We start from the raw sequence: 17,114 nt of genomic DNA on the forward strand, positions 1-17,114 counted from the left end.
AGATTTTAACAGAGAAAAGCCGAAACAAATGGCACAGAACCAAAAAGCTTCTGTTAGGTCCAAAGTGGCCCCAGATGACAGGGCTGCTGACAATGTCTTAGGTGACAGCCCGGGCCTTGCCCTAGCAGGACCCTGGCTTGGAAATGGAAGGACTGCAATCAGGTAAACAGAAACTCAAGCTCAGCTTTCCTCGGGAAGCTCATGAGGCAGGCCATTACTTTCCTTATCTACCCCCAATCGTCAACAAAAGGCGTCTGGTTCCCAATTATCCCAAGCAACCTGCACCAGATCAAAGTTCCCACGCAAATCCTAGTCTCTTCTGGCCTTCACCCCTCTTCCTGTTGCTACCTGTTCCCATAAAAATGACCATGCTTTTCTCCAGCAGTTTGTGTCCCCCAATAAACATTTCTTTCTACGCATGGAGTGATCTAGTTCCGTGGTTTCACTGTGCCTGGAGTACAGGTTCCTGGGTCTCCTCTGTACCCTCTGACTATATTTCTTAGCATGCACCTTTAAAAAAAGTTGTAAGAGAAAGTGTGTGTGCAGTGCGTATGTGTGCATGTGCGTGTGTGTATGCATATGCATGAGTATGTGTGTGTGCACGATGTGTGTACGTGTGTGTGTGTGTGTGTGTGTGTGTGTGTGTGTGTGCATACAAAGGAAGCAGTTAGGAGAGAGTAGAAAGAAGCTGTAAAATGGAACTACAACTTCCTGTCCTATTTTTTTTTTTTTTAAATAAAAGAAAGACCATCAAGAGGTAGTGCTGGGCATCATAAGGGAGCTAGCTCTAAGTGTGAAATATGGCAGCATTCGGGATGAATAATTTTAAAAATATTTTATGGTAAATAATTAAAAATTGTTTAGAAAAATAAATATAATCAAAAAGAAGGAGGAGAAGGAGAAGAAAAAGTAGAAGGGAGAATAAGTAAAATACAGAAGTACAAAGTACAAAAGCTTTTTTTTTTTTTTTTTTTACAAAAAAGAAAAATAGGCCTCAAATATGTTGATGTCTCTGTTTTTGAGAAATCTAGTTCACATTCATTTTACCCGGGCAGCTCTCCTAGTCACATTAAAAAAAAAAAAAAAAATCAGGTCACCTCAGGCAACGTAATTTGAAGAAACACAGAATATGCCCACAGAAATGACTGGAAACATTTGAGGGGAAAAAAGAAACAAAAGAAAGAACTAGAGGACTAGGATAAGTTTGCATGCTTGCTTCCTTTCTAAACTCAAAGGAAAACCCAGGCTGTGTCCTGCATCACAACATCACTTTCCTCAGGAAGCTGTCTGCCTCTCTGTTCTCAAAGTATCAATTTGCATTTACTATGCTGAGAAAATGTCAGCCCTACTCTCACTAAACAGTCTCAAATACTTACTTTCAACAAACAATGTGGTTTCACTTGGACTGCTTTCCAGGAGAAGCATTTTTTCTTTTTTAAGGTTTACGTACTTGATTCTTATCTGCAAAACACTTAAGGAAGGCAGTTCTCTGCACTGCAATACCCATGGTAAGTACGAATGGAGCCTGCTACACCGAGGTTCCCTGCAAATTCTAGCCTCTGGGAAAAAGAAAGGAAACATCAGGGTCTGGAATGAATAAGGTGGGCAGAGGGTTCTGAGGCAGTAAGAGTTACATTTTACTAGTTTCCTAGGCAGGATTTACTCTAAATCTCAGAATGTTTTTAATACCCAAGCAGTGTGAGGGGTTCCCATGATGCTATGCTCTGCCTGCTGACCCTGGCGCTGTGGTCATAGCTAATGGGCACCTATGGGCATTTGAAGGCCTGGCAGGCAGTCTTGTTTCTCTAGGGATCTGGAGATGACCTAGCATAAAAAACTATCCAGGAAGCTCATAATTGAATGGGTGGATTAGAAATATTCTTTTCAGATCTCCACACATGTGATACACAGAGAAAGTCACAGTGGGTGGCTGACTGGAAGAAGACAGACAATACCAAGAGAAAAGAGTGGTTCTTGCTGAACAAGCAAGGTGCTTGAATTCAACACCTGGAACTCCTAGGAGATGAGAGGACCAGCTCTTTAAAGTTGTCCTCTAACCTCCACATAGGACACACGGACAGACAGCCACATGTTTGTGTGTGTGCATGTGCACACAAATGCGCTCTCTCTCTCTCTCTCTCTCTCTCTCTCTCTCTCTCTCTGGGCAAAATCTACAAGACAAAGGATCCTGTGAAGCAACAGAAGAATTGAGAGACACACAGAGAGAGAGAGAGAGAGAGACAGACAGACAGACAGACAGACAGACAAACAGGAGAGGGAGAGAACAAAATATTAGCAGCTACCTGCAAGAAGAAACAAGCAAGCAAGAGAGGAATCACCAAAATGGACAGAGATTGCAACAGGGGCCGCAAAGGCCTGATGAGACTGATTGAACAATTTTCTAAGTCTTTTCTTCTTGGGACCTGAATATCACATCCCAGAATATACTTCAGTAAATCCCATGATGAACCCTAATTCTGGCAACTGGGGGAGTCTATCTATTGCATTTTGGCTCCAGGTTAAATTTTAGGATGCATTTCAAACATTTTTCATAATAATGAAAAATATAATTAGGAATTACTTAATTACTTGTTTAGCGCTTACATTTTGTAATTGTGGCTGACCTCAGAGTAGAGGGATGGATGTTTCTCTTCTGAAACTGCCCATACTCATATGCAGAGGCAACAGTAAAAATAAAGATTTTGATGAAATTATCAAGATGAATCACTGTCTATTATTTAATGAGAGTCAGGTACTTTCCTCTTCTTGACTCTGCTGTTTTGCTTTTGTGGTTTGTTACTGTGGCTACCAGATCTATCTGGGACACTGAGTTTTCAATAGTGCAAATATTGCTTAGATCACAAGGTTCTTCTACATGTGGTAGGAATTAGGGCAGAACAGGAAAGGGTGGGAATCGTCAACATAGACAGATGTGGACTACAGATCTCTTTCTGTAGTTTCTGGAAAAAATAGGAAAAAAAATATACACTGCATAGATGTGTGATTTAAATTTTTTTTCCTGAAGTCACATTAACAGCACTTAATGAAGTCTATATGTGTGGCGTAGCAGGCGGAGTAATAGCACTGTTGGACAACTTGCTCCCTTTAAGAAGCTGACTCATATAATAGAGAAATGAAATTGCCTAGAAATATCACTGGGCAATACAGTAACGTACCAAATCAAACAAAGTTGACATGTACCGTCCTAACTTGGGAAGCTAGTCTCCTTGATCAGGATCTCACGTTGATGCCTAGCCTCCTTGACTCAGGGGAATCCTCCCACCTTGACCTGTTGTGGAGCTGGGACTATTAGCCTGACCACAGTGCTAGCAGTCTCTGTTCTCCTCATGACACTGTTACTACAGTAAGATGGAGAACTGAAACGCATACAAAGCAAACTGATCAATAAAAAGTTGTGGAAGATCAAATGCAAAATAACTGTATTTCTCAGGCTGGTTAAAACCTTAGAGCCAGAAGAGCTGGCCCTGCTCCTTCCCAGCTGTGGCAGTGGTTGAGCTGGCTGGGGCAGTGCTGGAGAGCTCGCCTTGGTGCTGCCAGCACAGGTGAGCTGGCAGGCTGAACCATTCAGTTACCACCCAGGCCCACATCGACGGCTTTAAGTTGGTCCACCCACACTAGCATCTACCTCATCGGTGAACTTCTAGAACATGTAGTGAAAAGGCCAATCCTGCAGGTCCAAAGCTGCAGAATCTCTGTGACACACGGCAACAACAGGATATCTGAGAGGAGTCCTGTGAGGATTGACGGTGTAGCAGAGGCCAGAGGCCTCGAACCAGACCAAATGACTCATTGCAATGAACATTTGCAAGTAAAGATGCGCAGCCAAAAGGGAGTACTGTGGGGGCACACTGTGACACACTATAGCTTCCACAATGAGATGTTTTGTTTTATTCATTTGTTCGTTTTAAAATTTTCTTTTGGAGGGAGGCTGCATGAGTGAAGGGTGGATTCAAGGAACAGGGCAATGAGTGCCATTGGGTTGCATGGTGTGAAATTCACAAAGTATCAATAAAAAGGAAAAAAAAAAAACCCATCATAGATACAAATGTATATTCATGTTGCTCACTTTTTATAAAAGATGTATTTAAGGAATGAAATCAGGGCTTTCCTTTCCTTTCTAAGACTGGTCTGTGCTTATTTGTCTCGGCACTGTATCTCCTGCCCCACAAACTGGATTTCACGCTTTGGCCATGAAACCAACACGTACTGCAGAAGGTGAAATATGACGTAAAACTCTACGATGCCTTCACACGGTCATCAAGTCTAAGCCCAGAGCTCATACTACACTAGCTACGAACAGTAGCTGCCACTGTGCCTTACATGTCATGTCCTTGGGCTTACAGAGAGATTTGGTCTGTAATATCCTAAAGTTCTTTGCCACTCAAACAAGTAGTAGCGCCTCTAGCAGGTCTGCTGTGTAGTAGCACCTCTAACAGTAATAAAGTGGACATTGGAATTAATAATCACGAGAGCAATTTAGAAAATCAGTTATTAGCGTTAAGAAATTCAGACAGTGGTGACTCATGCCTTTAATCTCAGCACTTGGGAGGCAGAGGGAGGTGGGTCGCTGTGAGTTCGAGGGTAGCCTGGTCTACAAAGTGAGTCCAGGACAGCTAATGCTGCACAGAGAAACCCTGTCTCAAAAAACAAAACAAAACAAACAAACAAAAAAGAAATTCATAAAGACTAGAGGCAATGGCTGTATTTGACAAATTTCTCAATAAAATTACTTATTTCTGAATAAAAGTTTACTGATTTACAATAGTACTACTCCTCAGTCTACTTGCTTTTATTGGTAGGCTCTGGGAAAGGGAGAGGGGGTAATGCAGCTTCCTTAAGCTCCTGTGACCACCCAGCTTGAGTTGCCCATACAAGAATGAACTAGTCAAGGGTGTGAACAAACAGGTGGGGTGCAGTCAAACATAAGGTCACATAGCTAAGAAGATGCCATAGCAATGGTTATAGAAATATTAATAATCAGAATGGCCCACGCATTTTGCATTGGTTTTAAGACAAAAGCCACTCTCAGCTGCTCTGTGATTCTCCATTTAGAACACATGAGCTTCCTTCCATTACAGGTAGAAGATGCAATAGGGACAAATGGAGAGACACCTGCTATGGCTCATCCTTTCTTGGTTTGCACCTACTTTAGTAACTGGCAGAACATGGGATGTTCTCCCTTCCTAATGTCCAAGCTTCAGCCAGACTGTTTAGACCACATGGAGGATTTCCTACAGGCTAGTTTTACACACACACACACACACACACGCAGAAACTATCATGTGTGTGGTGGCTGCATCCTTCAGTGGTGTAGCTCCCTGCATGACTTGCAGGGAGCTCCAGTGATACAGCCTTTGTGAGTCATCAGCCATGGTGGCATGGGCTTTTCCATGATGTAGGTACCCAAGTCACCCTTGCTCCTATGGGAAACCTCTTACTCATGCCCCTGTATATAAGCCCAATAAACTCCTTTGTTCACAAAGTTTCGCTTGGAAGATATCTAGAGTGGACATGTGTTCATTCATGTTTCTCATTAGTCTCAGCCTGGATACCCAGCAATCTTTTCTACGGTCCGTGCTCTGAGCTCTGAATCTTTCCCCCTTCAACCAGATTTGACCTTTGTGCTTTCTTCCTTCGAATTGTGTTGCTTCTTTACATATTATTTCTTACCCCTAGAGCATGTTTTGTAGCTACCATGGTTGCTTGGTAACTAATCCCTGTATAATACTTACTTTTTTTTTTTTTTTTTTTTTTTTTAATGTTTGGCATTTCTTGTTGACCATTGGATAATTTTGTGTCCTGTCTCCTAGCATTTCAACAAGGAATGCCGAGACCTTCCATTCCGTGGCACTTTTGTTTTTCTTTTTTGTTGTTGTTGTTGTTGTTGTTGTTGTTGTTTTCAAGATAGGGTCTCTCTGTGTTAGCCTTGGCTGTCCTGGACTCTCTTTGTAGACCAGGCTAACCTCGAACTCACAGCGATCCACCTGCCTCTGTCTCCCGAGTGCTGGGATTAAAGACGTGCGCCACCACACCCAGCTTCATGGCACTTTCATCAAAAAATGCTTTCTAATGTCAGACTTTGATGCTTCCGTTAAAGCAGGAAATAACTGCTTCTGAGTAAAGACCTATATTTTAACCTATTATTTATTTATTGCTGGCAGTAGAGTTTTGAGTTAGGGCTTCAGGCATGCAAACAAATGCTCCATTGCTGCTTGTAGCCTCAATCTTCATACTTCTACTGGCTTCACAGTCTATGGCCATGGTGCTGTCCCCAGTCTAAATCAGTGAGGGACCCCAAATTTTTTGCCCTAGAGCAGTGGTTCTCAACCTGTGGGCCACAACCCCTTTGGAGTCAAATGATCCTTTCACAGGGGTCGCCTAAGACCATTGGAAAGCACAGATGGTCACACTATGATTCATAACAGTAGCAAAATTACAGTTATGAAGCAGCAGCAAAAATAATTTCATGCCTGGGGTCACCACAGCATGAGGAACTGTATTAAAGTGCTGCAGCATTAGGAAGAGAGAACCACTGCCTGGAATATATATTTACCACAGTCACTATGTAGATTTCCGCCCCTCCCCCGCGCTAGGCATCCTTTGCTTTCTGTGACCATTTCTTTTCAGCTATTTCATTGATTTTATATCACTCTCCAAAAAAATTTCATTGCACATATTATTTAATGAAGGTAAATTTTAAGTTACAGTATAAAAGGATTTTTTTTCTGGTATTTCAACAAGTACAGTATATTCAGGTTTAGTATTTCAAGCCTGAGTTCAACGTTCCAAGTTAAGCCAATCTTTTTACTCTCTACTTTTTCTCTGAGACTCCTAGCAGTGGGATATACAGAACTTGAAGGGGCCACCTCCTGTAGCCAGGCATGATTCCCAGTGGAGGGAGGGGAACACCCACCCACCCACAAAACCTTCAACACAAAATCTGTCCTGCCTACAAGATGTGCAGGGATGAAGATGGAGAAAAGATTGAGGGAGTGGCCAACCAAAGACCCCGGCCCAACTTGAGACCCACCCTGAGGAAGAAAACCAACCTCTGACAACCAATTGATGCTCTGCTATGTTTGCAGACAGGAACCCCAGGTCTCTGAGAGGCTCCACCTAACAGCTGATGGAAACAGATGCAGAGACTCATAGCCAAACAATAGGTGGAGCTCAGGGAGTCTTGTAGAAGAGTTGGGGGAAGGATTGACGGAGCCAGAGGGGTCAAGGACACCACAAGAAGACCTACAGAGTAATCTAACCTGGGCCCATGGGGATTCACAGAGACTGAACCACCAGCCAAAGAGCATACATGGCCTGGACCTAGGCCTCCTGCACATATGTAGCAGATGTGCAGCTCGGTCATCATGTGGGTCCCCTAAGAATTGGAGTAGGGGCTGTCTCTGATTCTATTGCCTGCCTTCAGATCCCTTTCCCCTAGCTGGTCTGCCTTGTCTGGCATCAGTGGGAGAGGATGTGCTTAGTCCTGCTGTGACTTGATGTGCCAGGGTGGGTTGGTAACTCAGAGAAGGGGAAGGTGAATGGGGGTGGGGGGGAGGATGTGAGGGTGAGTCTGGGAGGAGAGGAGGGAGGGGGCTGCGATCAGGATGTTAAGTGAATAAATAAATACATTAATGGAAAACAAAAACAGAGAAAATCTATTCATGTCATATACATGTCTGTTACCCTGTGTTTGCGAGATAATGAGGAGGAGAAAAAGTACATCCCCAGTCCAGACACAATTTGTTTTTCAAGATTTCTGATAAGTAGCTTGTTAAACCTACAGTTGTGGCAGCCACAATGCCCTAACTAGGTCTCTGATACTGTTATAAAACAACACAGCCAGCAGGGCTGTGGTGACACACGCCTGTAATCCCAACATTCAGGAAGGCCGAGGCAGGTGGATAGCTGTGAGTTCAAGGACAGCCCGGTCTACAAGCCGAGTCCGGGACAGCCAAGGACACAGAGAAACCCTGTCTCAAAACAAAACAAAACAAAAAACAAAAAACATAACCAAAAATTCCCCTCAGACTTACCTACAGTCAATATCTTGGAGGTGCTTTTTTCAACATAAGTTTTTCTTCCCAGATAACTCTAGTTCAGTGGTTCTCAACCTTCCTAATGCTGTGACCCTTTGGTACAAGTCCTCATGTTGTGGTGACCCCCAACCATAAAATTATTTGTCACTACTTCATAGCTGTAATTTTGTTACTTTATAATCTCAGTGTAAACATCTGATATGTAGATGGTCCTAGGCGACCCACATAGAAGGATCTTTTGACTTCCCAAAGGAGGCGTGATCCACAGGTTGACAACTGCTGTTCTAGTTTGCATTGAGTTGACAAAAAAGCATCCAGGACACATGGTTATTAAAGCCTGGCTCTGCTTCTTATTTAGATTTGTAACTGTACTTGGATGCAACTACAAAAATTAACCTTGTAGATGATATAGTCACATTTTAAACCCGAATCTGTTTTTATGTTACAGAAAATTAAACTTAGAGTTAGCCTATCATCTCACAATCGAAATGTAATATGAATAAATTAATAAAAAAGAAAAAAGAAAGAAAAGAAAAGAAAAAAAAAAGGAATGTGTTGCTACCCTCCTCTCCTGTGAGATTTTTCTTCAGGCCACTAGATGGCAAAATTTGAGATCTTATACACACTGAAAGACATGGTCTGATCCTGGAAAGTACAAAGAACACATGAGAGAGAGAATGCTGTTAGCCCTCGAAGCAGCCCAGCCCTGGGCTCTGAAAGGCAGAGCATCGCAGAGTGGATGTCAAGTTCAGGAGCCCTGTTCTCATCCAACATTCTCCCAACTTTCTCAGAGGAATGATCTGGTCTGGACATACATTTCCCTGTTTAATAAATTCGCTTGAAATGTGTGTGTCCTTTCTCTTTCTCTGATCTCAAGACAGCCAGGGTAGCTTCCACGGTGGCAGGAGGATATGCATGTTCAGTCCTTTAGAAGGAAGGCAGAGAGCTCCACACTGTGCTTGGTCTGAGCGAGCAGCCAAGCGAAACAACCACTGCCGCCATTCGGACTCTGCTATGCTCTCAGGGCATAAGCTATGACTAAACTCGTCTGAATTTGTCCTAGTTCTCTGAAACTGACTCAGCCACATTTACCACCTGCTTCCTCTGAAGAGTTTACAGGGTTAATGAGATAATGCTGCTAAAGGCCAGATCTTTTCATGAAAGCTGCTAATTATAAGGAAAGCATCAGTGGGTGTGTACATAGCTAAAGCCTGACCTTGCATCTGTGTCAAAATGCTCCTGAAGCGGGTGACATCATCACCATAGGTAAGGGCTTTTTTTTTTTTTTTTTTAAAGAGACAAAAATTAAGAGGTGAAAACTAGGCCTTGGAAGGAAGAGGTGTCCAGGAGACAGCCGCTCCATTTGTGAGAATGAGAAAATGCTAAAACAAACAAAAAAAAAACAAAAACAAGAAAAAAAAAAAACCCCAAGAAACCAACAACAAAACTTGTGCAGGAGTAGGAACGCAACTACACTGAGGACAGAAGATAGCAGACAAGCAAGAAGGTACATGTGACAGGATGGCTGACAAGCCACGAAACATTTAGAGAAGGGAGTGATGGAAAGCAGACATCCTACACGTTTTTAATCTTAGCTCTGAAAGTCAAGTATTATGTAGCTCCCAGGCTGGTATCTGTAGAAGTTGCTTTATTACTGTTAAAGACAGAATGTGCACTGCACTCTTAGTGGGGGAGATTGGTGTGGACCTTTTTTTTTCTCCTTAGCTGAGATACTATTTTTCCCACTGTTTTTGTTTGAGTTCTTTTTGTTTTTTCTCTGCCCCTCCCTGCCTCCCATCCTTTCTCTTCCCTTCCTTTCCCTCCCCTCCCCTCCCCTTTTCCTCCCTTCCCCTCCCCTCCCTTCTCCTCCCCTCTCTTCTCCTCCCCTCCCTTCCCTTTCCCTCCCTCCTCTCCCCTCCCCTCCCCTCCTCTTCCCTTCCCTTCCCTCCCCTTCCCTTCCCTGGTTTTCTTCTCTTCCTTCCTCATGCCCCATGTACCACTTTCTGCTAGGTTCCTCTCTAATCTGGTCCATAGAGACTGCTCTTGTTCAATTTCTACTGAGAAAACTTCACTGCCAGGTATGAACACACCATAGATCCTCATGAAAGGGGCTGAGGGAGCCCCATAACAGCCGGGGAGCGTTCCCATGCCCCTCCCGGTTAGAGAGAAGCTCTCTTTCCAAAGGCCTTAAACAAAAGCTTGCTTTCATTTCTTCCCTCTCCTTCCTCCCTTCCCTCTTCCTTTTCGTCTCCTTGCCCCCATCACTTTCCAACTAATACTAGTTTTACCAACTACCAAGTTCTGGCTTAGGTCCCTAAACACGAACTACTAAGCATGCACCATAGTTCACACTGTAATTGTTGTTTTGGGGTTTGGCTGTGTAATCTCCCTGTAGCTAACAGCACACATAAAACATTTTCTAGGCTGCACAGGTGGTATGAACATTCCATGTGAGGCTTTCATCATCATAGCCACCTCTAAGAAAAAAGTTCATAAATAATTATTTGTTGGAGATTCTTTGGAAAATAATTTTTATTAGGGACAAAGTTATTTCTAGTTTTTGGTTTTTTTTGTTTGTTTGTTTGTTTTTTTGGTTGTTGTTTTCTATTGAGACAGGGTCTCATTCTATAGCTGGCTTCACTTTCTGTGTACCTTTGGTTGGTCCTGAACTCACGATCCTCCTGCCTCAAACTCCCAAATGCTGGAATTATAGTTTATGCCATTACACTCTAACAGTTCCTACATGGATTCCTTTCCTACTAGAGAAGCTGTTTTAGTTACGGTTTTGACTGCTGTGATCAAAGACAAGCTGTGATCCCAACAAAGCAAGTTGGGAAGGAAAAGGTTTGTTTGGCTTATATTTCCACACCATTGTTTATCATTGAAGGAAGTTGGGACAGGAACTCAGACAGGGCAAGAACCCAGAGACAGGAGCTGATGCGGAGCCCATGGAGGGATGCTGTTTACTGGCTAGCCCCTCATGTCTTGCTCAGTCTGCTTTCTTACAGAACTCAAGACCAGCAGCTCAGGAAGGGCACCACTCACAATGTGCTGGACTCTACCCCATCAGTCACTAATTAAGAAAATGCCTTTCAGCCTGATCTTTTCTCAATTAAAGTCCCTCCTTACAGATAACTCTGATTTGTGTGTCAGGTTGCCATAAGACTAGCCATCACAGAAGCCTAGTTTCCTTCTCTTTTTTCTGACTTACATGGTAAAGGCCTCATGTGTTCTGGAGTTCACTTAGCCCAACAGCCAGTCTCCAGTGCATCCCAATACACTGAGCACAGATCAGATGAGTTCCAATCTTTCAATGTGAGACAGAAAGCAACCCCCACTTCTCAATACCAGGCTACACAAACCTCCATCCTCAACTGGATATTGCTGTTAACTGATTTTTTAAAATAATCTGCTAATTGTGTCCTTTTAAACAGGGCTGTGAGCTGGGCTTGGTGGCACATGCCTTTAATCCCAGCACTTGGGAGGCAGAAGCAGGTGGATCTCTGTGAGTTTGAGGCCAGCCAGGTCTACAAAGTGAGTCCAGGTCAGCCAAAGCTACACAGAGAAACTCTGTCTCGAAAAAGCAAAAACCAAACCAAAACAGAACAAAAAGACACTGGGATAAATTCAGGTAAAGGCCAACGGAAGTCATTCCCAAGGAAATATCAGATTCATCATTATTGGAATACAGTGACCACTGATCAAAAGGATTTGGAGAGCTACCAACAGAAAACACAATAACCAGGGCCATATATGCTAATATATTTCAGTTACAGTATCTATGTTAAAATGACAAGCATTTTTATTCTATCCCTCACATAATTGGCTTAATGAAAAGGCAATTTTATTTTTTTAAGACTTCTGCTTTCAGTTGACAAAGTGCCTGTCCCACAAGCATAAGGACCTGAGCTTGGTCCCCGGAATCCACATGTGAAAAAGGCAGATGTGATGATGACATAGGTTATAATCCCAGAGACAGTGGAGGATGCTCTGGGCAGACCCCTGGGGCTCTCAGGCCAGGCAACCCAGGTGAATGGGGAAATCCATGATAAAGGGAGACCTCATCTCAAAACTCAAGGAAGGTAGTACCCGAGGAATGACATCTGGGGTTGAGGCCTGGACTCCATGCACGTGCGTCTACACTTACATGCACTCCCACACAGGAACACACACACAAAAAACAATGCTGCAGAATCTTGCTTGTTCTACAAGTACCTATGGAGAGGAGCTTCTTTTCTTTTTTTTAATCTGTTTAATGATATGTTACGTTCCCTGTGCCGAAGTTGGAAGATAGCAGGATTCTAATCTCAGCTTCATGGTTCCCTAGCCCTAAAATAATAATAGTAATAATAATAATACTACAGTAGAAACAACTTTCAATCTTAGCTTCTTGGTTCACTAACCATAAGATAATAATAGTAATAATTGTACTACAGTAGAGACAAATTTCATTTGAACTGTGGTTTTGAATTTTATTTCTTCGTGTATCTTACTCATTTCCATCATATTCTTTCTGGATGTTGGTTTTCTTGTTGAAAAAAAATGACAATAGTCAGCTCCTGTTCTACCTTCACAGAGAGGCTGTGAGACTGAAGGGAAAAGGGCAGGCCTGCCTTCAGAATCACGGGGCGAGTGTTGTGTGGTGGGGTCAAAGCTGTTCGTGTGAACAGTCAGCTTCACCGCGTATGTAAATCTCAGGGCTCAGAAGAGCAAAGGGGACGAAACCGTCTGAGTAGGCATGTTGGGTGAACTGGATTCCACAGCATACCAAGGCCTCCTACGTACCTTGTATCCTCGAATACTAAGTAGGTCACAGAATGACAACCCTGGCCTGATAACCACAGGTCTGAGACGAAAGGACTCTGGCTAAAGTCGTGTTATTCTAAGAAAGGTGAGCTAGTCTTGCATGATTCCAAGCTGTCTTCCACACACCAGGGCTGTGTAGGACTAGCTAGCACATATCGAGTAAGGCACAGGAATCTTGACTTTTCTCTTGGGAAAATACTGCTCTGGGAAATCATCTCTGCCACACGATCACATTTGGTACTGGTTTGGGGGCATGTCTGCTTTAAGGTTGCCCATGATGCCCTGTTTACCTTCACAAAGCACTTGCAAAGCATATGTGGTTGTAGAAATAAGTGAAGGAAACACAAACGATGGGCGAAAACCCTAGGCTGAATGAAATCAGCAGCCAAAATCTACCTAATCTATCTGTCTATCTATCTATCTATCTATCTATCTATCTATCTATCTATCTACCTACCTACCTATCTATCCATTTCCCTACTTCTGTAGACACAGAGAGCAGTAGACCTGATTGCGATTTTTTTTTTTTTTTGTCAACTTTTGGCTGGTTTAGAGCCCTCCTCCCTCTAGATTTGACAGCTCTTCTCTCATTGGTCTCATTTTTTCCACCTTATTTTCATACCTACATTCAGCCTATCTGGGGCTTAGTTTGTTCCCTAGAAATTCAGGTCATCTTTTCAGGAAGAAGCCTGCCGGCTTCAGGACCCACCCCCTTGCTGCCTTGTTTGTCTCTGCCCCCGCTATCCCTTAGACTGGGAAAAGTCTGTCCAGGCCCCCACCACTCCATCCTGTGGTCCCTGACCTGTGGCTGCCTACTGGGGAAATTGTTCCTTTCACAGCGTCCAGGACCACACACTGGCTGCATAAAGGATTGCATCTCTGCAGCTGCTTCCAGCCTCCAAGGCGACTTGTCAGCCTTCAACATCTGCCAGAGATGCTGCTGTTGGAGACTTCTTTCTGCAGATCGGCACCCTCAGGTCATCCGAAAACTTTCCAGCTGTAACCCTGATGGAGATCTGAACTTGGGTCCTCGAGCTTGTGGGACAGATACTTTACAAGCCAAGCTACCTTCCCAATACTCTATAAAACACTGCTACCAATGTGGCACACGTGCACACACGTGCATTCTCTCTCTCTCTCTCTCTCTCTCTCTCTCTCTCTCTCTCTCTCTCTCATACACACACTCACTCTCTCTTGTACACTCTCTCTCACACACACTCTCTCATATACATGCTCACTCTCACAACACTCTCACATACTCACACACTCTCACACACAAACTCACACACATATACCATTTCTCACACACATATATATATACATACATATGCATATATATTCATATATACTCACACACCTTGAAAGGTTTTTTTACTCTCTCTCTCTCTCTCTCTCTCTCTCTCTCATGCATATTTTCTCTATCTCCTCACACACATGCAAAAACATACACATATCATGGAATAGGTTTCTATTGCTGTGATGAAAACACCATGAACAAAAAACAAGTTGGGGAGGTAAGGGTTTATTTGGTTTACACTTCCAGATCATGGGAGGAAATCAGGACAGGAATTCAAGAGGGCTAGACTCTGATGTAGAGGCCATGGAGGGGTGCTGCTTACTGGCTTGCTTCTCATGGCTTACCCAGCCTGCTTTCTAATAAAACCCAGGACCTCCAGCCCAGGGATGGCATCATCCACTCTGGGCTGGACCCTCCCCCATTGATCACTAATTGAGAAAATGTCTTACAGCTGGATCTCCTGGAGGCATTTCCTCAACTGAGGCTCCTTCCTCTCTGATGACTCTAGCTACATAAAACCAGCCAGTAATTATATATGCAATATATATAATATTTGAAGCATGTATTTCAAATATATATTTGAACTCAGTTTGGAAACTTGGTCTTCAGTTCATAATAGTTATACCTCTGTATGAAAATACAAAGCTTTTCCATCACAATCCCCTGCCTCAGCACCTAGCAACATGTGCAGAAGGAGCCTGTGTAGTCAGAACTGAAAACTACCAAACTCAGAAAGACTTCAGGCTATTTATTTTGTTTTTGTTTTGAGAATTCAAGTTGTTTATTGTTTGCTTTGTTTAGCGGACAGAATCTCGCCTAGTTTAGGCTGGCCTGGAACTTACTACTTAGCACAGACAGACCTGGACCACACAATCTTTTGTCTCTTCTCCCAAACGGTATGGATTATAGGGATTATAGCTGTTATAGCCTCATGCTTAACATGTTCCCAAGACACACGGACAGAACCAGAAATGCATTACCTGGGCGATTATGTCGATAATTTCCGAATAACTATGGCATCTTCTCACACAGGACCGAGCCAAAAAATCTTCCACCAGCCGTGTTCCAATACCATAACCCCTGCGGGTGAAGTAAAGTGTGATTTGCACAGTTGATAACAAATTATGCTGATATAACAGATCAACTTGTCTTAGATAATAGGTCTGTGTGTGTGTGTTCTGTAGACCACAGAAGCAGAGAAGAGTGTATCCATGAGACATTAATTAGCCTCTCTGAGCAGAGGCATGTGCCTGGAGTTGAGACTGGCCCAAACTTGACTGTAAATTCAGAGAAGGATTGCCTGGGGCCTAAGAGTTCTTGTTGTTACTTATTGTGCAACAGAAAGATCCTTGCTGACTTTCCTGCTGCGGGTGTGGTCCTGGCTACCCAAGCTTTCTTTGGTGTACACATTGCTCATTTCTTTTCTTTTTTTTTTTTATTAATTTATTCTTGTTACATCTCAATGGTTATCCCATCCCTTGTATCCTCCCATTCTTCCCTCCCTCCCATTTTCCCATTATTCCCCTCCCCTATGGTTGTTCGTGAGGGGGATTACCTCCCCTGTATATGCTCATAGGGTATCCCGCTCAAACTAAGGCACCAGCCAAGAACAATACAGGCGGTAAACATTACTCATTTCAGGGGAGCTGCATTCACAAGAGGAGCTGTGCAATAAAGAGGGGAAGGGAACAGAGAATTTTTTCTTTAGTTACCAGAGAAGGTTTCTTAAGCTTATGTGCCCCTCTCCTTCCTCCTAGTCTTCTCTCCACCTTTGTGTGTGTCTATGTGTCTCTGTGTGTGTGTGTGTGTGTGTGTGTGTGTGTGTGTGTGCGCGTGCGCCAAGGTAAGCAAGCAACTTCAGAAAATACATTTTTCACTCCATTGATGCTAGAATGAGGGTCCTGGGGGAAGGCATGTCTTCACCTCCTGACTGCACCCAATACACTTCCTCTAACAGTAGCTGGAATACAGTTCAAAAAACTCTCACTGAGGTGTCGTGACATACTTCAGTGGCTGAGATGTTCTTGAAGAAGACAACTTGAGAAACTTAAATTTCTAAGAAGGATTTCAAGAGATACTACAATCTCTGTCTCTTAAGAACTCCTAATTCAGTTACAGAAATAAGACCTTAGCATAGAAGCAAAAAAGAATGTTATTTTTTTCTAAATGTTTCCCCCTCCCCTTGCCAGAAAGGCCTTTACTTTCACAGCCATATAGAAAACGACAAATGAAACCATCTGGACAGAGTAAGAGAAAAACCCAAGAAAATCAGGGTTGGAGTTTTCCAAGGCAATAGTTGTGCCTTGGAACCTAAAAAGTGGAAAAGTCAATGGTAGCTTGGCAGTTATGGAGAGATGGATTTAAGGTCAGAGTCCTTAATAATTCACCAAGTCTACTTTGATGTTCTATTTATTAAACAGGAGTTCTATGCAGAGAGAAAGTGGTGGGGGGGACTACAGGGGCTCAACCCTTAAAGTCTAGGCTCATAACTACAAAGATAAGACCAATTTGTCTATTCCAAAAGACAGCTGAATGGGGACCTTAAAAGTCCAATATTTGTTAATTATCTTTATGTATAGTTATAAGCTCAGCCATGGGGGGAGGGGGAGGAGGTGCAAGGATAAGAGAAATATGCAATGAGCATCACACATACTGTACATACACAGTAATGTATGTATTTGGCTTCCACCAAGGGATACCTCTCTACAAAGTACGTGTGTGTGTGTGTGTGTGTGTGTGTGTGTGTGTGTGTGTAATTTAAAATGTGAAATGCTCTCAGAAACTAGTCAAGAAATTCAAATGTGAAACCTTTTTTATTGAGAAAGGCCTTGCTGCAGTATCTCAAGTTTTCTTCTTTGCCTACTATTGTTGCAGTCACACTTGTTAGGGTGTGCAGTGGGTTCACCAAAACACATGTTTAATCAAACACTGGAGTTCCTTGTCTTCTATGGCAT

At 43.1% G+C, this 17,114-nt stretch overlaps 1 protein-coding gene across 1 annotated transcript in view; it reads right to left on the reverse strand.

Moving 5' to 3' along the window:
* Positions 1–17,114, reverse strand: part of Trappc3l (trafficking protein particle complex subunit 3L) — a 46,589-nt gene that overhangs the window by 22,572 nt on the left and 6,903 nt on the right. Inside the window, exon 3 of the mRNA XM_051164280.1 lies at positions 15,141–15,240. Within this exon, the coding sequence (XP_051020237.1) occupies positions 15,141–15,240 (100 nt within the window). The remainder of the gene's footprint in view (positions 1–15,140; positions 15,241–17,114) is intronic.

Source organism: Acomys russatus, chromosome 21 (assembly GCF_903995435.1).
Source record: "Acomys russatus chromosome 21, mAcoRus1.1, whole genome shotgun sequence".
Lineage (NCBI taxonomy): Eukaryota > Metazoa > Chordata > Mammalia > Rodentia > Muridae > Acomys > Acomys russatus.